We start from the raw sequence: 23,929 nt of genomic DNA, 5'->3' as shown, positions 1-23,929 counted from the left end.
CACTGCAACTTTAAAGCATAAAGAACCCCCCCCCCCAAAAAAAAAAAAAACTTTCCAGCTGTGCAATCTGACCCTAATTCCCCCTGCTAATACCATCGCCTAACTACCACACCTTGTTGCCTAACCTCCCTACTATATACGCCCGCTATCCTTTCGCATGGAGGGTCTACCAGACGTCCCATTTGTACTAGCCCGGGATGACTATTGTATCAAAATAGACCTAAAAGAGGCCTTCCACTCAATACAAATCCACCCCTACCACAGACGGCTACTGAGGTTCTGGTGGAAAACAGTCCTGTACCAATGGACCGTTCTGGTCTTCGGCCTATCCAATGCCCCCTTGACTCGCTTCATAAAAGCAGTAATTATACACCTGAAACAGTCAGGGGTCCGGTGTATTATTTACGTAGACGACCTATTTGTACTGCATCCCTCACAGGAGGCACTCATAGTCCAGAGGGATACTATTCTGGCACTACATCAAGGACTAAGTTTTCCCACTCCATCATCTTCCTGGGATTCTTAATAGATTCCCTTTCTTTATCAATAGCAGCTCCACAGGACAAATGGAATGCCTTACAGACATATGTGACCCATGCCCTGTCACACCAACTAACTCTGAGGGACTTAGCGAGAATAATTGGGAAAATGAGAGCGCTGGAGCCAGGATTTATTAATGCTACAGTGCTATGCAGACAATCCCAGAACCTTCTGTCCTCTCTCCTTCGACAAGGTCTAACATGGACAGACAAGATAGTTCTGCCACCAGCTGCTCGGAAAGAGATCCGTGGCGGGCCATCTCTTCCTCACAGGTCTCTCCTAAACCTTAAAATAGATGTGGTGATTACATCAGACGCATCTCTTTCGGGATGGGGGGCACTCGCCCAAGAGAAAGCAGTGAGGGAGAAATGGTCTATAATCCCTACACAATCAAACACACAACTCTGTTTGGATAACAACTGCTGTCTCCTACATCAACAAGATGGGGGGGAACTCGCTCCCATATCTTATGTCACGAGGCAGTAGACATATGGAATTGGGCGACAGAACGGTCCATCCTTCTGTCCGCAATGTACGTTTCGGGAGAGCTCAACAAGCTTGCCGACTCTTTGTCAAGGAACAAACTCACTCTGGGTCAGGCAGCTCTCAGGCCGGAGAAATTTCTCTCCCATCATAGAGATCTTTGGGACACCCCAAGTAGACCGGTTTGTGACACCTACCTTTTGTGTCCAGAATTTCGACGTAGGAATCTCTCCACATGGACGCAAATGTCCTTCTTGTTGAAAGACCTATCATTACCTTCCGCTTTTCCTCCCCTGGCCATGTTACTACGAGTTCTTTACAAAATCAGAATGGATAGGGTATTGCAAATAGTCCTAGCATACCCAGTCTGTCCCTCCAGAGTCTGGTTCCCGTTAATCAATCTCCTTTGCAAGGGCCCCAAAATCCCCTTGGGAATGTCCAAAGAATGTTTCCAGGGGACACCAGACCTTCAGGATCGGCTTCCACAGTGCATGTGGATCGCGATCTTACTAGGCTGCTAACTGTACCAAACCTTTCAGCCTCCTCCACAGCCTTGATTAATGCCTGCCTTAGGCCCAGGATAAGATACAGAAATCAGGCCATAATCAAGGAGTTCCTCTCCTGGCGTACTGCACAGGCATCATCAAGCACCCATTCCGAATCCAATTTAGCCCTAGATTTCTTGGCCGCTAAATTTGAAAGGGGACTAGCCTCCGCAAACAATACTCTCCTACTGCTCAGCTCTGGCCCTTTTAATTTCGCGGTTTACAGAGAACAAATTATACCTTAGGATTCTCAAAGGTATTTTACTGTCTAGACCCCCATGCCCAAGATATACCAAGACTTGGGATATTAACCCCTTCCTAGACTTCCTCGTCATGAGATCATCCCCTAGCTGCGTTAATGGCCCCTGCCTTCGCAGCCAGGGGAGCGGAGCTTTCCTTGATCCACATTTCCAAACCATGGATGACCATAACACCGGCAGGTTTTCACATAGTCTTAAGGGGATGCAGTCAATTTGCCGGCGGTCGGAATCCCGACACTGGAATCCCGACCGCCGAAATCCCGAAACTTTCTCCCTCCGTGGGTGTCCACGACACCCATAGAGGGAGAATAAAATAGCGTGCCGAGCGTAGCGAGGCACTGGGCCCGCTGCGTGGCGAGCGCAGCGAGCCCGCAAGGGGGAGCGCTCCACGTCCCTCCCATGTCGGGATTTCGGCGGTCGGGATTCCCGTGTCGGGATTCCGACCACCGGCATTACATATCGGATCCGTCTTAAGGGGTCACACTAAAACAAGTTTTATTCATACTCCCTTGGTAGAACTTGATTTGGTCAGGGATCAGTTAGATAATGAGTCAGGCAAGTGACCAGGCAGAGATCAGGATCTAACACTTACCTCTCCGTTGAGATCTGACATCTCAAATCTATCACACGCAGGAAACCTTACCGTCCCACCAGACGTTCCACTATAAGGGGTTGGATAGTATCCGCCATGCACAATTCAGGAATTGACACTTCCCTTTTCAAAGGTCACTCCCTTCGAGGTTCTGCCGTTACTTCGAGGACTGGAGTTGGCTACCCCAGTCCTAGAACAAAGAAAGTTTGCAGATAATAAATTCCTGCAAATTAAGGTTTGCTCATCGGGAGGCTTGCCACCTAGCCACATCTAGTGTGTAGACTACCACATACCTGGTGGTTTCTCTAAGGCAGGCATGTCCAAACTATGGCTCTCCAGCTGTTATGAAACTACAAGTCCCATGATGCCTTGCCACAGTTTTGCTATTAGGGAATGCTAAAACTATGGCAAGGCTTGCTGGGATGTGTAGTTTCACAACAGCTGGAGGGCCATAGTTTGGACATGCCTGCTCTAAGGAATTGTATCCTTTGGGTATCGGAAGATCTCCAATAGTGCTTCACGAAGGTCCGAGAGGATTACCAACGTGCTGACTGCATAATGGCCTGCAAGGGAAGGTCTCTGGCTGCTGCCGAGTCCTCGAGAGCTACCAACAGTTAATGTTTTCCAGATCTCCTCACAGAATTACAAATGAAGTCATTAGCTCCACCTGTGGATCTTTTAAAATGTGTCAGTGAGTAATGAGCACACCTTTGCAGCAGCTAGGATGTCTGGAAAATGTCAGCTGTTGGTAGCTCTCGAGGACTGGAGTTGGTTACCACTGTTCTAGGGAATAGGATTGCTACCTAGGAACAGCTCCCACCCTACCCACCCTTTACCTTTGCGAGGTCTGTTGTTTGTAACCTCTAAGGTCAGCCGTAGGCTTAATCTCCCCTTTGGGTTACAGGCTCTCCAAAGGCCCAGAGGAAACCGCAGCCACCGAAGGAACAGAAGTGAATTCAGCCTTCCCGGCTGCACATCACACAGATTCGCCTAACCACAGACTATGCCGGAAAATCGGCGGTGTACCTTTTACTTGACCATTAGGCACTGTAGATGTTATATTATTACCTGTGGTACAGATGAAGCGGGATTTAACTTTGTAGGGGCTGGCAATTTTATCGCCAGCCCCACCAGTGGCCGGCTACCGCCAGGGGCGCGCGCGCACAAGCCGCTTGCGCGCCCCTTGGCAAACGGAGCCTGCCGCCGGTCCCCGGCACCCGACCGCCCCCAAACTGGCCAGCATCTCCCTGAAGCTGAGACGAGCAGGGAGCCGCTGGCCAGCCGCTGTGATACTGGGACGCACGTGCGTGTGAGACTCATGCACGTCCCAGTCTCTATCACCAGCGCAAGGGATCTGGCGAGCGCCGGCCAAGGATGGCTGATGCTCCATCGGTATGTATAGGTGTGTATATATATATATATATATATATATATATATATATATATATATATATATATATATATATTATACACACACACACAACTCTTTGTCATAACTATTTAATAGTGGATTGCCATCTGTGAACTTCCATGAAATCTGACCTCAGGGGGCGGAGCTTAGCCTTATACACTGCCTGTGCCAGTGGTGTAGCTAACGCGCCGCAGCCGTGGCAGGGGGGGGGGTGCTGGTGCTACAAGGGCGCAGGCTTGCAGTGCAGTGGTCTGTTGGGCCAGGAGCTGCGGGAGCCGGAGGCAGGTCGAATGCTGGGAGCTGCTTGAGCAGGAGCAGGGCTGCGTTACCTGCTTAGTAAAGGTCAAAGGATGCAGGCGCACCAGGTAGAAGAGGCGCTCTCTCACTCACTGCTCTGCATCCTCTGTTGCTGTTCTGCTGTTCCCGGCTGCTGCTGCGGCGGCTGTCACCCCGTGACAGCCGGAACATGAAACCCGTAAGGGGTACAGCTACCCGCGGGAAAATGGGGTAGGGGTTACATTAATCCAGACCAGGGCTACTGAGGGAGAAGAGGAGGAGATCCAGCTAGCCAGACTACTTTGCCAGGCAGGTAGAAGGGTGGGTATTGAGTGTGAGTACTGTATATGCATTATGGGCCTCATTCAGACCTGTTCACTAAGCTGTGTATGTTTGCAGCCTAGCCAACAGGTAAATACTGGCTGTACCTTGCATGCGGCCGCCTGGACGAAAAATCATTTGATGGTCGCTGACCATCAAATGATTTTTCCTCCGTTTGTGGATAAAAGTCAGTCTATACTTACTTTTATCCTGGATGGAGATGGCCGAAAAGGGGGCGGGCGCTGACATCATGCGAAGTCAGCTGCCCACCCCATGCAGGCATCCCCACGCCTGCATTCCCAGCATTTTATATGGATGCCCATAAAACGCTGGGTTTGTCCCTGCCCACCCCCGGACCTCCCTGTCCAGAGTGAACGGCTCAGTGAGTGTGTCCAGAGTGCATGCACAGACCCCAAACATCAGGTAAGGGGCAGAATTTGGGGTCTGAATATATGCAAAGCTGGTACTACTGGGGGCAGGGCTGGATTTGAGGCACGGGCCTAGGGGTGCCACTTGTTACGGGCAGCACCCAGGCTGCTTAGTCCGGACAGATGGCGTTTTATAGTCTGTGAATAGGGGGGGGGGGGCGCGCAGTCACACAGTCTGGCAACCCCAAGCCCCGTCACCTGTTTCTCCATCCTCACTGTGTCCGATGCGGCGGCGGTGTTCACAGTGATGATGATGCAGGCAGGACTCAGCGGCTGGCACTGCTGTTTGTGGGCTTACACTTTTGAGTTCTGTGGCTGCCGCTGTGCGGCTGTCTTGGAGGGGTCCTAAGTTGCTCCCCTAGCCCCTGCTGCCCTGCCCTCCTACTTGGCCTGTTGTCCACAGGGCAGGCTGTCCCAGAGACCCCAGTCAGAGCATGCAACCGGTGGCTTCGTGCATGTAACTCCACCTCCTGACAACAAGCATGTAACCCCCCTGACAACAAGCATGTAAACCCCCCTGACAATGAGCATGTAGCTTCCCCTCCTGACAAGAAGCACGTAACCCCTGACAAAAAGCATGTAACCCTAAATTTGGTGTTAAGGGAAAGACAAGAGGGAGGGGTGGAGAACCACTAGGGTTAAAACCACCTCTTAATGTCCACGCGCTGTTAAGGCCTCTTAACAAATCTATGAGCTTTGGGAAAGCTCCTACACATGTGGAAGCTGAGTTGATATACAAAATCACAGATTATATACTTTATTTGTCCTTTTCCTTAGCAGCGCCTGAACATTGGGGTTTATTCTAGTTCATTCTTTCTGACAAAATCCTTCTTAGATGGACAGAACCATGTGCACTGCAGGGGGGCAGATGTAACATGTGCAGAGAGAATTAGATTTGGGTGAGTTATTTTGTTTCTGTGCAGGGAAAATACTGACTGCATGATTTTACACTTCAATATAGATCTCACTTTGAAGAAAAACCCCACCCAAATCTAATTCTCTCTGCACAAGTTACATCTGCCCCACCCGCAGTGCACATGGTTTTGTCCATCTAAGAAGGATTTTGTCAGAAAGAATGGACTAGAATAACCCCCATTGAGAGGTGGTTTTAACCTTAGTGGTTCTCCACCGCTCCCTCTTGATTAAGCATGTAACCATGGCAACAACTATGTAACAAGTATGTCGGTAAGAGGATCTTACAGTACAGTATGTGTCATAATATGTAACAGGCATTACGTTGTTTAGTATAATATGTAATAGGGAGTATGGTGTGTGGTATAATATGTAATAAGCATTATGGTGTGTGGCATAATGTGTAATGGGTATTACGGTGTATGGCATAATGTGTAATGGGCATTACGGTGTATGGCATAATGTGTAATGGCATTACAGTGTGTGGTCTAATATGTAATGGACATATAATGGTGTGTGGCATAATGTGTAATGGGCATTACGGTGTAGCATAATGTGTAATGGGCATTACAGTGTAAATTTTTGACGCGGGCCTGCACTATACCACGTATTAGTTTACGTGTGTGCGTATGTGGGGGGGGGGGAGTGCCGGCTCAAGCAGCCCCCAGCATCCGACCTGCCTCCGGCTCCCACAGCTCCTGGCCCAGCAGACCACTGCGCTGCGACCCTGCGTCTTCGTAGCACCAGCTCCCCTCCTCCACTGCTAGGGCTTCAGTGCGCAAGTTACGCCACTGGCAAGTGAGTCTGCTGATGCAGCTAGGGAGAGTGCAAAAAGCAGGATATAGATTCCTCAGTACTCCAATGCCAGTCAGGAGTAACTGGCTTTGGTGTCATCCTCCAGGGGTTGCAACAACCCCTATGTATAGCAGCAGAGAAGAAGGTGGCACTCAGAAATCTTTACCATGGGACAATGTACAAGTGTAGTCTAGCCTATTTTGGAGAAGCGCAGTGCATACAGCACTACCAGGAAGGCTGGTAGTGCTGTACTGGCAACAAACATGTAGGTGAAAACAATATATAATTAATGTATTGGGGGGGGGGGGGGGGGCGCACATGTCATGCACCAGCAGCTAAGCTCCCCACTCCCCTGGCTGTGGGAAGTTAAGTGAAAATTTTCTATCACTATACCATCCCAAAGCGATTTTGTCTAAGTAATGATAGTCTATGATCTAGTCAAAATTGCCTTGCCTGCACAGTAAAATCTATGCTAAGCAATCTATTGACTAAAGGGGTGTACACATGGAGCGATCCTTCTAAGCGATTTTAAATACATAATTGCTTTGAAGGATAGTAAAGATCGCTGGTTAGACAAATCTCCCTATAATATCGCCTAGTAAAAAAAAGCTGCCATGCAAGAATATTTTGACTAGATCGCTGGCTGTCTAGTCAAAATCGCTGGTATTCACTGCTGAGGAAGATATTCAATAGGCGATGTGCAATGAATACCCACCAAGTATGCTAATTCTAGTATAGTCAAAACCGCTGGTGCATTTAGTCAGGATCGCTTAGTTACGGTCGCTCACTAGCAAAAATCGTTCTGTGTGTACACACCTTAAGCAGGAGAAAAATAGGGAGATTTTGACTATCTAGTCAAAATATCCTTCCAAAATCTTACTGCGTGTACACCCCTTAAATCCTCTCCTTTTCTCTCTATGGCCCTTATTCTGATTGATGCGGACTTTACCGCGTTCTTACGGATAGCGTCTTTACGGCGTCTGCGCATGCGTGGAGAACGCTACGCGCATGTGCCACGCCTTGACTCGGTACCAGTTCGGACAAAGCCCGTCCAAAACTGGTCCCCGCAATCAGTCGGGAAATAGGGGCGTATTATGGGCGTCATGCGGAATGACACATGGGCGTAGTTTCAAAGTGGGCAAAACGGGGCGGAAACATGGGCGGACACGGGGGAGTACACTTATGTTGGGGGGCGTACATTCGGAAACCACTCCGAATGCACGCGAGCAAAAAGGGCTGAAATGTGCGGTGTCCACAAGTGTACTATTGCTTTGCGGACACCACTCGTTCATGCGGTAGGCGAACGTACGCCTAATGACTACAACCATTAACACCTGAACCCAATACAATCTACTCCTTTACTCATTACTCACTAATAGGACGCTTGTCAGTGCTTTAATTGAAACCATTGCTGCTTCAAGGAAACCTTAGTAATCCCCCACATATGCTGTACTTGTCCCACACTTAAAAACTGCTAACAATTGACATGACAGAATATTAATCTTTTACACAGGGTGTAATACAAAGCATTGCACTTACATTGCTGTAAGGGTTAATGTGTGCAATGCATGTGTTAGGCATGCTTGTAAGGATATATTGGAATCTAATTGATTCCATTTCCAAATAAGCAGTTTTTTATGAGGATAGGTAATTGAATAAGTGGGTCATGTGATGTCTTGCAGAAGATACTTCATAGTGGGTTGTTTGGCGTAAATACTCCGCTTACGTGCGGTAGCACCGCTTGGCTCCCGGTCGGATGCGGTATTCCCGAGCATACTCTGTAATACTCTGTAATACCGTGCCGAATCGGAGTGTTTCTCCCGCACACGCATGGTTTGTATGTCGTCCGTAAACACGCCCTGTTCTTAAAGAGTGAGTCCGTCCGAATGCGGAGGACACGTGGGCGTTTCTACGGACGATGGCCGCACGCGGCAAAACACCGTGGCGTGCGGACCGCTCCGTAAGAATGCGGGAATTTCCGCACAGATCAGAATAAGGGCCTATACGTCCTCTCTACCTGAGATCATTCATTAATTTGACTTCCAATATCCCGTTATGCTGATGATACTCAAATCTACCTCTCCTCCTCTGCTCTCCTCACTCATATCATCAACGGTTTCTTTGCTGTCTCTTCTTGGATGTCCCAGCGCTTTCTTAAGCGTGCATCCTATATCATGTTATTTTGAATGTCTGACGCAATATGTAGTGTCCCCAAAAGGGGGCAAATTAAAACCTGTTTGTACAGGTCAGAATTCATCCACGATGGTGGGTGGTGCATGCACGATAATGCGCATGGGCAAACCCCGCTGTGAGTAACTTTGTCAAATTTTTACTTCACCGCGTCGCTCGCTGCATGAGTGACAGGCAGGGTCCGTTCGCTGGTGTCCGCACAGTGTTTTATGGGCATGCCCACAAAAGATGGATGCGCCCATAGAAGCACTGGGCAGACCTCAGCAAATGCTCGGGGCAGGTGGATGACGCCACATGATGTTAGAGACCACCCCCATTTCGGTGAAAAGCATCCATATGAAAAGTAAAGGTCCATACACACTGGGCGACTATGCCCAGCATGTATGGACAGTGATGATGACAATCACCGGTGCGGGGAAAGCCGCTCAGTGCATACACACTGAGCAGCTTTCCCCCTGCCCGGAGCCGACGGAGTGGGGAGGATGGCTTTGCATAGCGCAGAGCTATGCAAAGCCGCTCATCTGCTGGTATTACTAGCAGATGAGCGGCTTTCCCGGCGATGTTGCGGGAGCATGCAGCAGCGCTCATCACTGGGGCATACACACTGGGCGGCTTTGAGCTGGAAGCCGCTCAAACAGGCTGTTTTGAGCGGCTTTCAGCTCAAAGTCGCCCAGTGTGTATGATCCAGCGATGAGTGCTGCTGCGCGCTCCCGCAACATCGCCGGGAAAGCCGCTCATCTGCTGGTAATACCAGCAGATGAGAGGCTTTGCATAGCTCTGCGCTATGCAAAGCCATCCTCCCCACTCCGTCGGCACCGGGCAGGGGTAAAGACCTGGCTTATAAACAAACTGAGGAAAATTAATTTAATGGTGAGTAACAATCAAATGATTTTCCTCTGTACGTGCGCATGTAAGCGTACACATCTGCTCTCAGTGTAGTGTGGGGGGTGAGGGGGGCATGTGTTAGGCGGGTTGGAGTTTATCTGCTCACTAGACAGTGAATATACGCAGGTCTGAATCGGGCCCTTAGTCTTCTTTTTCTGCCTGTTGTGCATAACCCTCAGGTTACTCAGGCTGGCCGATGTGTCACACAGTTTAAGCCCCTGATATTGCATTTGAGGACGCAGCCACTGGCCTCAGCGCGCCCAGAAAACAGGAATGGAACACCCCATGCTTTGAAACACTGGCCACTTCTGCTCCTTCCCTGTCCCAAGTGCCATGCTACAGCTTAGGGGCTATTGAGATAGATATTGGTGCAGCGCAGATGCAAAACATTGAAGATGTACACAAGCCATCAAGCTTGAGTACCTTTCAGAACCTGTCACTCAGTATTTAATAAATAACATGTGTGATTTACATTGGTTATATTAAAAAGGAAACCAGAAGTAATAATGCATGTGTTACAAAAACAAAACAAAAAGAAAACACCCACACCCACAATTACACCCCGATCAGGAAAAGGAATGCACTGTGTAGTACATATGCAGCTGCACCACCTGCATTCCCGCAGCTACAAGGTGTGTCCCGGACCCAGAGCTGGGGAAAAGTTCTCAGAGGAAGTCCCGCCCACAAACTTTTCTACGCTGGAGATTGGCCCATCGACTGTCAGTCTGGATCATGTTTTGCAATCTCATTGGAGGAGAGAAAGGGAACCGTTTACAGCCAGAGGGAAAGTCTAGGGAAAGGAGAGAAAGTGCAGAAGTCATAGAGCGAGCGAGTGATAGTAGCTGCTAATCACATGTGGTGCCTGCTTGCTGCTGGCATGAGGAGGAAACAGCCGGCTGGGGGCTAGCTACTGCTGCAGGTGTGGTTTGTGAGGAGAGAGAGCAGCCCGCAAACATGAAGAGTCTGAAATCCAGGCTGAAGAAGCATGAATTCACCATCACAGTGAGTGCAATAATCTATGTGTGGGGAGAACACAGGGACTGGGTTCAAAGGGACATGAGCAGTGCTACATTTATAGCAATTACAAGTAACCTTTAAGTAACCAGATGCACCTCTGAGCATGAGCGCTCTCTCACTCCTTACTTTGCGACACTGTATAGACGGCAACAAGTATTATAATATTGCCTGCTGCCTATGCACTAAGCAGTGTGACTCAGCCAGAACATGCTGCCTGCCCTGCAGCCAAATGTTCTCCTCGGTACAGATTACAGAAGCCCACTTTGTCTGGGAACCTTTTGAAACAGTAGTGGGTGGAGTTGGGTTATCAATTTCCTTTTGCAGAATCCTTTGACCATCCTGTTTGTATAATGCTGTTTGACTGGACTGGCCAGGCTCATTTCCAGTGTGTCACAGTCATAGTAATCACATTACATGTCCTGCAGGGAGCTGTGTATTACTGAGTTGCATCATGGTTCCATGTTAAGATTTGGGTGTGTGAGTTATTGCAATTTATGTGCTTTGTGGATTATATGCTATCCCAGTGGTGTACATATGATATTATGGTTGTGGGGATGCTGGCAGTTAAAGGAATGACCACAGCACCCTGATACAGAGAATCCCGACAGGGTTCCCCGTAAGTGCCCTAACCCTCTACCCCCAAACCACCCTAACAGCAAGCCTACTCCAACCCTGCAGGGTAGATGCTAAATTGTAGTGGGCTAAAGGACCTTCTACGCCTAGGGGGAGGAGCAAGGCCGGGGGCTTGCTCCTTCGCTATCCACGCTGCCACTGGTTGCCTTTAGTAACCAGGTGGCGAGCGAAGCGAGCCACCATGCCTGAAGCGTGGCGAGCGTCCGTTTGGGACCCTTCTTCCGACCTTGCTCATCCTCTCCTCTCCATCCCCACTCCTCCCCTGTGATGTCAGAAGGTCCTTTAGTCCACTACAATTTAGACCTAACCCTCCCTGCAGCCTAATCCTTACCACTAGTGCCTAAACCTGACCCCCGTACCATGTCTAATGGTGCGTACATACGGATAGATTTGACCAACGATCTGTGCGGTCCCGATCGATTTTAACGACCAATCGCTCAAATCGTTCCGTGTGTATGGACGATATAGGCGACGATGCGCGCACCCGCCAGTCGTTAGTAGAGGTCGCTGATCTTTCCTGCATGCAGAAAGATCAGCGACCAATCGCTATCGATGTGTACCAATCGTTTCCATAGGAAACGATAGGAATCCATGCTGAACATAGGAATAGGAATCCATGCTAACTATAGGAATCCATGCTGAACAAAAACTCAAAGCACACTTTGCTAACAAGCAAAAGAAATGCAGTTCACCAGGGAAAAACAGGTGTATAAACCATGCCTCTCCAACAGCAGAACTGCACTGAGCTAAAATGGTGGATGCCTTTTAACCTCTTTTTAGTCACACCCATAATCACAGGGCAGAAGATCAATCTACTGTGTTTATGGAGGAACGACAAACGATAACGACTCGTTAACGATCGGTCGTTTTTAAGCAATCCTTTGCTCAATCGTTTAACATTTGACAAGAAATCGTTTTTGCAGGAGTTCAGAGCAAATCGTTAACAAGATCGAATCGTTGGTCAAATCTATCCGTATGTACGCACTTTAAGCCTACCCCAGCCCTAAGGCCTTCCATTATTGCCTAAATCTAACAACCCCCATCTTCCTCATCCTGACCCTACCTTTCCTGGAATAGTTAAGTGTGGGCTGTCTGTATTCCGTTGTTGGCATCCTGATCTCTTCGACAATCTTCTGACAGCAGTGGTGTTGTCGGCGTCTGTATCCTGGCCATAGGGATGCTGATCGCATCACTGCCGTGGCACTATGGGTTACCTCAAGACATTTTCAGGGGTGCCATGGATTGGCATTTCAGGAACAATTTTAATTTATATACAGTCAATTTGATAGACAAAGCAAGTGCTTGTGGCTGCCAATCATAAAGTATGTGGACAAGAAGCACCACCTGTCCTTCACAACATAACTGAATTTAAGGATGGCCTATAGACACTTTACTTTCATTTATTTCCTAAATCTCTCAACATGATAGGGGAACCACTGTGCTAGACTCTTATTTTAGATGTATAAAGCCAGGGGGGTAGATGTATTATAGAGGCGCTTATCGCGCCGCTATAACACTTCCTGCTTCGCATCATTTAACAAGGTAAAACAGGAAGGGACATCGACAAGATTTATTAACAGCTTGTCCTCCGAAGCAGGGAGAGCGTAAACCCACCACTCCGGTGATGTCCCTTGCTGATGAATCTTATCCCCAGTTGGCCTTTCTGGCATGTAACAAGCGATGTATGCCTGACAGACATTCATGCATCTCTTGTGCCGTAAACAGCGGCGGGATCCAAGGGGGCAGCCGCGCCGAACATTAGCCGGATGGCCGTCCCTAGTGCACGGTAATTGCACAGTTTATACATTAAAAAAGTTAACTCCCCCATTTAACTAGCGTTAAGTGCAGCATATGTACAGTCTGCAAGAATTTCTTGTCTGGTTTATTAAGTGCATCAAAAACTCATGTACTTTATTGCACTGTAGAATGGTGTAACTCACTTCTGTATGAAAGGTACAAAAAAAAAAAAAAAAAAAAAAAAAGAGCAACCTGCACACTTTCCATAAAAGCTGCCACTGGCTCCATCCCTCTTAAAAAACAAAAACAAAAAAAAACGGGGCCAAAGTCACACGTTTTCTGGAGCGCTTCCCATCGTCGCCACATTGGAGGACCTGATCTGCCCATTCATGGTATGGCACCCACACAGTTCATTAAAAATTATAGATTTACATAAATCTCTGAATCCGGCCACGAGTAAAGGTGCCCATACACCGTGCAATGAACTCTGTGCTTTTAGTACTAGATTACATAGCATCTATTACAAAAAGCATATGATGTGCTACAGCATTGTGCTTTTTGTACTAGAAATGATACAATCTAGTGTATCAGTGCACAGGCTGCACAGACTTTGTGTTGTGGGAGGAGATGTGCACGGGAGCACGCATCTCATTGCATTGCTCTGTCGCACAGTGTATGGGCACCTTAAGGATTTGTAGATCTTAATTTTGTTTCGATTTATACCGTCAATAAAATCGTAAATTGTGGACTAGTTCCAAAACAAACTTGTTATTGTAAAAAGGATTACAGTACATATACCTTCTTATTATTGTCTTTAATTTGTTAACACTAAGGGTGGTGCCTAATTAGCTGTGGTAATTTACCCCTGCTAATTAGCCTGCCTGGGGCTATCCAATTAGCTCCGAGGCTGGGATTTATCAGGGATTAAGGCAGGCGAAACTAAATCCTTGACAAGGAAGCATTCGTGGCAAAAATACATAGGTCAGTTTCTTTTTGCGGATCCTATATGTTTTTTTTTTTTTTTGCAAAAAACGGGAAAAAATAGATCAAATTGGTTAAGGAGAAAAAAAATTGCAGTAATATATAATAAAACCTGCACAATTTATTAGCAAAAAAACAACTGTATTTTATGGATGTAAATCTCTGAGTTAATTGAATACCCCATAGAATAAACAAAATACACATTAGTATATTTTGATACTTGTACAAATGGTTTGCACATGTAGCTTAAATTGTATTAGTTCCACCACAGACCAGTTAGATTTGTTTTCTGCCTGCCGTAGTTGTGTAGGTATACGGTCACTAAGTTGACATTGAAAAGGTCAACATGTATTAGGTCGACATGGGTTTTTCACTTTTCTTGCTGCGCCGACAGGTGGTATTTCATGCCCTACCGTCCACTAGGGCGTGGAGGGAGAATAGAATAGTGTAGCGAGGCACCGTGCCCGAAGCATGGCAAGTGCACCAATTTGGTGTCCGTGTCGACCTTTTGGCTGTCTACCTTCTCATTGTCAACCTAATGACCTTGTCGACCTAAGACCCATCGACTTAATGCATGTCGACCTTCCTGTGGTTGACCTAATGATCCACACCCTTTGTGCAAATATATAGATATTAATATAGGAATCCTGTCCTGTTCCTTCAAATGTATGAAAGTTTTACATTTTCCAATATAATGATCTATCTATCTCTTGAAAAAAACATACACAGGAGAAACTTTCTGATTTTGTACGTTGTACGGTTGAGTAATCGGCAAACTTTTAGATCCATATGTATTTGTCATCTGGATCATTTTGGGAACCCGTGCTGCAATACAGAGTTTTAATTGCATGATACTGTGGTCAATATTGCAGTGGCTTTGCCCATCCTACAAATAAAAGGAACCAGTTTTATACCTCATTCTGGACTTGGGTGAACTTATATCCTTTTCAATATGCTTCAAATTACTGTTTTCAACCTGTAATATTTTAAAAAGCTCTAACAAGGAAACCAGATTGTTTATAGCATGTTTGGCTAACTGTAGTTATAATGCTACTTTAAATATTTGTATTTGTTAATAAAGACCCAAATTAAGCAATTCAATTTGGTCAAAGAAATAGGTTCTTGTGAGAGCAATTCAGTTCTTGCGCTCTTTGGATGCCCATTACTCCTCATGATCACAAACGAAAAGCATTGGGTTTAGCTGCTTGAAGTTGCTAAAACCCAACTAAAATATTGCCCACAGGGTCAAATGTCCCATATGGATGCCCATATTGGACAGTTTTCACACATTTGCGCAAACTTTCTCACCTCTCCACCCACAGTCCCTCCCACACACAAATGGCTATTCGCACCTGAACTGAGCAACAATTGAATTGCTTTGTCGGTCACAGTCTAGTGGCTGATGCAGGGTTAGAGATATTACACCTTGCAGATATTTAATTGCATTTGATTCAACAGGTCCTGACTCCTGCCTACCATAGACGTCATATCCACTTCCACTAGCAGCTGGACAGTCAGAATCTCTTATTTGGTAACAATAGACTAATTTGTTATGAATGGGTTAAATGGAGGCAACGTCGTTGTCACATCTATAGTATGTTTTTCTTTTAAGCTGCCACTTTGTGACTTAAAGTTTAGGTATATTGGCACAGGTTGTCACCAGTCTTATTTGATACCTGTACAGCCCAGAAGTTAGTGATCACCAATTAGATTTTCTATTAAATCCAGGTCCCAGAAACTCCTACCATTGGAATTTGAGCCTCCACAAAGAGGGATCCTTGGATATTGGAGGTGTTGTTCTTGCTGGAGATTATGGTGTCAGATTACTTCTTACTCCTGTCTTGTAGTGGTCTGTGCCTGCCAAAGACGAGTTGAATTTGATCTTGTCCTTTCCTGAGCGGGCAGAGGGAGACTGTCAGTGAATTTCTTTTGGAGGATCCCCCCTCCCCCTAGTTAAGGTGGCACTGCCATTTCTGTGATTTGGTTGAACAATAAAACCTATGATTTTTCACAGATTTTTTTATTAAGTGATGTTCTGTACACATAGAAACATAAAATTTGACCGCAGATAAGAACCCCTTGGCCCATCTAGTTTGCCCCTTTTTAAACATGTTACCTCAAACCATATTTGATCCTTATTTCTTTGTAAGGCTATCAATATTCCTATCCCAAGCATGTTTAAATTGCTTTACTGTATTTGCCTCTACCACCTCTGATGGGAGGCTATTCCACTTATCCACTACTCTTTCTGTAAAGTAATTCTTCCTCAAATTTCCTCTGAATCTTCCTCCCTCTAGTTCTCAGTGCATGTCCTCGTGTTCTGTTGCTCTTTCTGTTTTACTATTATAATAGTTTTACTATTCTGGAATGCTAAAATAAAATTATGGTAAGGCATGGTGGGACTGGCAGCTGGAGGGCCGTAGTTTGGACATGCCTGGTTTAGACAGTCCAGCAGTTCTGATTTAGCATTTTGTTATGTATGAGGAGGGGTTTTACTTGCCAGATAATAGGGTGAAAGTGCCATTGAAAATTCACCTGTTCATTCAAGCTCTCCTCATACTTACTTGTGCCTTTTGTCCTCTGTAATCTAATCATACTCTAATCATACTTCACCAGCCCACTCCCCTAGAATGAAAGATCTGTCAGGGCCATATACCCACTTGGATCTCAACCTGCATTATGTCTCCAGTGACCTCTCCCTCACAGCCAGTGATTGTACTGCTTTATCATCGCACCCTCTTGCAGGGAGCCAAATTCTGTTAATACTGGTCACTAATACCCCTTTCACACCAGCCTGAATTCCCGGGTTGACCCCTAGCACTGGTGTGCAAGGGTCCTAGGAATTCAACCCTGCTAGATAGCAGAGTTGCTCCCGGGACCAGCCCGGGAAACAGGCTGGTGTGAAAGGTATCCCGGCTTGCTTCCATCTGGGCAGCGGGTTCCGGGGTCCAAGGATCTTGGCGGCAGGGTCCAGACTGCGGGGATCCGGCAGAGGCGGCTGTGCGCTTGTAGTGCTATTTGTCGGGCAGCGGGGTGGGCAGAGCTGTTGGATTTGAAAAGACTGGATGGACGCTTGCAGCCAATCAGTGTCCGGCCAGTCTTTTCAAAATGCTTTAAAATTCTCCCGCCCCCCTGCCCGGCAAATAACGCTCAGCTGCCGCTGCTGGATCCCCGCAGTCTGGACCCCACCACCCGCTGCCCCTCACACCAGAAAATGCAGGGACTAGGCCGGTGTGAAAGGGGCGAACCTGGGAATGTCCCTTCATGATCCCGTGCCCATATTCCCGGGTAAGTCCCTGCATTTTCTGGTGTGAAAGGGGTATTGGTTGTCTATTAGTTTTGTTTGTTTTACCATTTATGTTGTGTTGATTGTATGTGTTGTTTTAATGTTCCCTGTTAAGGCACTAAAGACACTTGTTGGCTCTTTTTATAAGAAAGAGATAACAATTTGTAATCCCGGTGATGTTGCTTGTTCAGTTGTGAAGTGTGTCTCCCAATTGTCACATTGTTTATGCATTGGGGGTTTTATTCAAGTCAGAATTCTTTCACTTTCTGCCATCAAGAAATCCTTGTCCTATGATGTGCTATCAGCGCTATTGTCTTGACTGTCCCCTCCTAATTTAATTGTATTCAGGCTGTATTTTTTTGTCTGTTTACTTTGAAGTCCTGCAGTGGGAGCAAGTCAATATTTGGAAGTTGTGGTCATTCGGGACTGTTACATTGTCCCAAAGTATAAAGAAATAACCGTTTAAAGGCTCCAATTGTGGATTTAATATTTATTCAGAAGAATTGATCAGACAATCCATGTGCTGTGACATTGACAAGTCCACTTGAAGTTCCAGCAAATTAACCTCGTAACCCTAAAATTAAAGAATTGATGTACATTTTGTTGTTGTTGAAAGCGCCATCGGTGTCACCCCACTTATTTTACCATTATGACTTTAATTTTTTTATTTTACACTGTAAAGTCCATTCTCAGCAAAAATGCAATCCAGAGCAAGTACAGTCAGGTTCCACGTCAAAGTAATTAATTACAGCTAAATTCAAAGTATGTACTCAGAAGATTTACTAGAAACAACAAAAACACAAACCATTGGAAAAAAACAAACAATACAGAGATAGAGGAGGTTAAGTAGCGGTATTCAGTTAATATGCCGGCAATCGGGATCCCAGCGGTCACATTCCCGACGCCGAAATCCCCACTGCTGACATCACCACCAACCGGATGCTTGCACACAAAGTCTATTCTCCCTCGTGCGGGTCCACGACCCCCCCTAGAGTGGGGAATAGAACTTTGTGGTGAGCAAAGTGAGGGCCTGCTGCATGGCGCGCATGTAAGGGGCCTCTTTGCGCTCCCTCCTGTCGGCATTCTGGTAGCGGGGTTATTGCTGTTGGGATTGTGACCGCCGGGATTCTGGCTCCTGGCAAATCATACTGAACAAAAAAGTAGCATAGCTAGCGGTAAATTAACTAAAGTTTTTAAAAATTACAAAAAGTGATGCTGCCCATAGAAACCAATCAGACTGTCCATCTTTTTCCAGGATGCAGTAGAGAAATGATAAACAGCATAACCTCTTATTTTTTTCTTATTTAGTAGATTTAGTAAATTCTAAACCCAACAATAATGTGTGATAACCAGCACCTATTGGATATTGCCCGTAAAATCTCCTGCCAGTTTAGACGAGAGATTCGGGTGGTGATAACAACAATTGCCTTTCCTTCACTGTCCCCAAATGCTGTAGGTTTCTTTCTCATGAGTTCTATTCTAATACCGTTGCCTTGGTAAAGCTTGGCAGGTGTATCCTTGTTACTGCTGGGTGTTTCCACTTCTAGTTTGACAATTTTAAGACGGACTCGTAGGCACAGGCAGTAAATACAACAAGATCTGTGTTTGAAGCTTGCGTTACTATGTCTAGTAAACTGTCATATTATATGTGCAACAAAGTATAATACCAATTATAAAATGCTTGCAAAACTCCCACAGCTTTTGAGTTGTTTGACCAAGGTCACAGCACCTGTTTTATTATTCTTAACTCTGAAGCTTTGCCAGGGGTGGCGGAACAAGCGGCCAAACAGTCAACACTGTTTTATTTTATTTTTTTTTATTAAAATTTTTTCATGCTTTTGCAACTTTTGCCAAATTTACTATCCATGTCATTACCTATTACCCTTAGTTCCCTTGTGAGGAGCAGAGCCAGTCACCACTCCTGCTAAACATTTTGTAAACATACAAATTAGCACCTTTTTTGTAGACCATATTCATGTCGACTTTTTGTACATGTTGATTTTTTTTTACGTAGTCTACAGTCATGTAGGGCATTTGCCTATCTATCTATCTATCTATCTGTTAATGCACATACGCAAATGACCAAATGTTGAGTAGCAGAGGTATGTATGATTGGGCTATCACTGCGCCTCTTGCCCGTTTCATTGTTCAATCTTTGTAAAATTTAAATAAGTGGAACCGGAGTTAAAACCTTGTTCTCTCTTCATACCAATCTGCTTTCTGCAAAGATTCATAAAGGTACACACTGTAAAGGCCCCCCATACATTAGGCAAATATGACCTTCTTTCCCCGGAAGCTCCCCATTAGGGCTCAATACTATTAGGCACTTGATAAGTTTTGCATGTGATATTCTATTTTCCCTCGACGCCCTAGTGGATGGTAGGGCATGAAATACCACCTGTTGGCTCAAAAAAAAAAAGAAGTGAAAAACCCATGTTGACCCAGCCATTGTCAACCAAATGCTTGTGTCAACCTTCCATCCATGTTAACCTTTAGCTTGTTGACCTAACCCATTTCGACCTTCAGTGGTCAACCCAATGCATGTTGACCTTAAGTGTATCGACCTAACGACCATATACCAGTAAGACTGCAGTGGGCAAAGGCTGGGCATTTTGACTATTATAAGCAAATAAATTATAAATAATAAATATCAAGCTCTCCTCCACTTGGGTAGTCCACAATTCAGTCCATTGATGCTATCAATGTCAATGTTTAAAAACTTCACTTAGTAAAAAAAAATTTCCGGAAAATGTCACTTTTGTCTCTAAATGCAACTCTCTTTATGATGTCTGCAGCCACTTGTGTAGTTTGTATCTGTGGGGTAGCTCTATTAAAGACCAGTTATCGTTCTTGATAATTCTGTAATTGTGAAGCGGACACCTGTATGAGCAAAATGGGTACTTGTGTATTATCAAGGCGGCCGCAAATCGCATGCAAAAATCTGATTTGCATGCTATTCCATCCTTGCACACCCCCACTATCCAAGTTAGCCCAAAGCGTGGCGAAGGGATGCGGTACGCGTCCTCCCGACCTGTTCATACCCCCACTATCCACGTCGGTGTGGAGTTGATTTTATAAAGTGTGGCGAGCGCAGCGAGCCACCGAGCCCAAAACGTGAAGAACGCAAAAAATTATCCCGAAGCGTGGCGAGCGGACACGGATTACTTGATGTGCATTCCGCGTCTCCTTGCGGGGCTCGCTGCACTCGCCACGCTTCGGGATCGTTTTCCTCATCCTCTCGCAGGGCTCGCCACGCTTCGGGCTCAGTGGCTCGCCACGCTTTATAAAGCTCGCCACGCTTTATGAGCAAGTCGAGAGGACGCGTACCGTGTCCGTTCGCAACGCTTTGGTCTGACTAGGATAGTGGGGTTGTGCAAGGATGGATTAGCATGCAAATCGGCAGAAAATCAGCCGCTAAATCTCATCGCGGATCAAATCGGCCGCTAAATCATATGCAATTTAGATTAAATCGGGCGCCGTGATAATACACAAGTACCGCAAAATGCATTATGCCTTGAGCTGTTACAGGAGTAATAATTTCACCTTACTAGTGCAATACGTCCTCCCTTTTCTGCTCTCCTTATTTGCAGCAGGACTGCACATGCACTGGCTTTCACTCCCAGGGTCCGATGTATAAGCTTCTTCAAAACCTGAACCGCACACCGTACCCGAGGTGGATGTCAGATGCATCGATTTGGGCCAATTTCTGCTACAAGCAACCTGATTAGCGAAATCTGTCCACATGCAGAACATGCTGTCTGACTCATATTGAGCAGACTCTCAGATTGTTTCGATGTATTGGATCCATAAAACGGTCAGCGACAATCAAGATTTGTTCACAACCGAGCCACCACTCTCTGGACGTGACCACACGTATGTATGCCTGGCTGAGTGTACTAATCATACATTCTGTATGTCTTCTAAAGGTGCCCATACATGGTGCGATGCGTGCTGCCGCGCACATTCCTTCACACAGATCAAAAAGTATGTGCTGTGATTTGCATGCGATGCATTCAGGACCAAAACGCATACAATGATCGCACCGTGTATGGGCACCTTAATTAATTTGTGGGACATCAGAATAGTGCAACTGTAAAGACAGGCAACAATATTTTGTAGCGCTAAAGAGCCAAATTATTCTACTTGGGTGGAAATTCAGTCCAGTTCTCAGAAGTGTGTTAGCCGTTCCATGCTGTGAAGGTTACTCTAGTAGAGGACACATTCTTGTCCACATCTGTTAAGCACATAAGTAAGTTTAACTGTGCACTTCCCTGTGAAACAACAGGTTTTATAAATGTAATCTTCCTTAATGGGACCAATTTATATGTTGCATCCCTGCTGACCTCAGTCTGTAGTATTGGAGCTATTCAATTCTTGCTCCGATCAGATGTCTAGTGTTCACTGTAGGATTTTTTTAGGATAGGGTGCTGACCACCGAGTAGGGCACATTTTCCATTACAAAAATTTTTTTTTATATATATATATATATATATATATATATATATATATATATATATATATATATATATATATATATATATATATATATATATATATATATATATATATATATATATATATATATATATATATATATATATATATATATATATATATATATATATAGAGAGAGAGAGAGAGCAAGGATGTAGGAGCGGCACTTCAGCAAATAAATATACAAGTAGACTTATGCAATTTGCAAATTGCATAAGTCTACTTGTATATTTATTTGCTGAAGTGCCGCTCCTACATCCTTGCTCTCTACATACGTGCTCTCAGGTGACAGTCACTGGTGAAGGCACCAGCCAAGTTTACCTGCTAAGTGAGTGTGCTGCCACGCTGGGACTATATATATATATATATAGCTATATATATATATATATATATATATATATATATAGCTATATATATATATATATATAGCTATTTTTCAGCAGGCTCCAGCAGGAACTGAGACCCTTATTCTAGTTCACTCTTTCTGACAAAACATTTCTTAGATGGACAAAACCATGTGCTCTGCAGGTGAGGCAGGTGTTAATTGTGCAGAGATAATTAGATTTGGGTGGGGTTTTATACCTGCCTCACCTGCAGTGCACATGGTTTTGTCCATCTAAAAAATATTTTGTCAGAAAGAGTGAACTAGAATAAGGGCCTCAGTTCCTGCTGGAGCCTGCTGAAAAATAGCTATATATATATATATATATATATATATATATATATATATATATATATATATATATATATATATATATATATATATATATATATATATATATATATATATATATATATATATATATATATATATATATATATATATATATATATAAAATTCCACACTGCGCCAGGATAATGACCATTACATATTATGGCACACACTGTTATGCCCAGCACACAAGTGCTTCTTTCCTACTTGCTCGTTGCCATGGGGAGATTTCATGCCAGTTGCCCAGGGCAAGGGTGGGTTTAGCCGGTTGGAAGCTGACTGCGAGTAGAGACACAGCAGGTGGCTGGAAGAGCTGACACGCCACTCTCAGCAGGTTTCGGGACAGAGGACTTGAGAAGCATGTCAGCACGGCGAGGTGCAGTTGGAAGAGCTGACACATTGCTCTCAGCAGAGTTAAGTGGCGAGTCAGCGCAGCGGTGGGTGGGTGGACTGCTGCTGCTGGAAGAGCTGACACTGACAACCTTGGATAAGGCATGTCAGTGTGGAAGGGCATACAGCGCTGCACACAGGGGCAGGGCCCATTTACAAGTTTTTAAAAAATGGGCAGGGCTTGGTGCCCTGCAAAAATGGCGTACAATGAACACTAGATGTCCATTACCCATGCCATTTCTTTCTACCAACATCCGGAGATGTGAGAAAAAAAGTGCTCAAGTCTGTTGCTCGAGGGCACAGTTGGAAAGCTTAAGAGTTTAGCTGCTTGCGCGACTAAACCAAGATCTATGAGTCATGTAAAAGGCTAATGGGTTTCTGATTGGAGCAACAATTGAATAGCTCCGGTAGATGCCCCTTTCTACAGACAGCCATCAGGGGGCATGTGCAACAATTGAATTGGCCCTAATGTGTTTTGTAGTTTATACTTTCAAATAAGTCAAGTGCCCGCCACGCCAATTGAAATTATAATTTCACAATCCTGACTGTCAGTGACTCTTCTGGCACCCATGCGGAATCGGTAAACATGTTGCCCTGTCTAAAGTGACTGGCGATATGTTTTGATATGGCACAAAAATAATTGTATATTCCCATAGGAGCCTGGAATAGTAAATAGCAATGCTAAAAGGTCAGCACTGCTGGGCCCAGAGAGACATCTGCATAAGTAACAGTAACCTGCCACTGCATACTATTCAGTCTCCTCCAAAGCTATTCCTGGGTGCCGGGTAACTTTATACATGAATGTTGGCTTCTTCAAATTCTGTTTCTATGTATGTATCACAGTCTACAGTATATTTCCATATGATAGTATATGTGCTGGTGTGTATATATATGTGCTTTTATGGTGCTGTGTGTGTTAAAGGGTCTCTAATCTTTTTTGTGTGCGCGTGTTTTTCTCTGTGTGCATTCTCGTTATACAGTGATGGCACAATACTAGTTTTCTCAATAGGACTTTATCTGGTTTCCATGATATTCTGTGCA

The 23,929-nt window shown here is 45.3% G+C and overlaps 1 protein-coding gene across 1 annotated transcript in view; it reads left to right on the top strand.

Moving 5' to 3' along the window:
- Window positions 1–10,412: 10,412 nt before the first annotated feature.
- The window catches only part of UACA (uveal autoantigen with coiled-coil domains and ankyrin repeats), a 48,277-nt gene continuing 34,760 nt past the window's right edge, over window positions 10,413–23,929 (top strand). The window contains exon 1 of the mRNA XM_083184424.1: window positions 10,413–10,640. Within this exon, the coding sequence (XP_083040550.1) occupies window positions 10,593–10,640 (48 nt within the window). The 5' untranslated portion in view covers window positions 10,413–10,592. The remainder of the gene's footprint in view (window positions 10,641–23,929) is intronic.

The sequence above is a fragment of the Crinia signifera genome, chromosome 4 (assembly GCF_055691185.1).
Source record: "Crinia signifera chromosome 4, ASM5569118v1, whole genome shotgun sequence".
In the NCBI taxonomy this organism is placed as follows: Eukaryota; Metazoa; Chordata; class Amphibia; order Anura; family Myobatrachidae; genus Crinia; species Crinia signifera.
The sequence above is the reverse complement of the archived record's forward strand: the minus strand, read 5'-3'. Positions and strand labels throughout refer to the sequence as shown.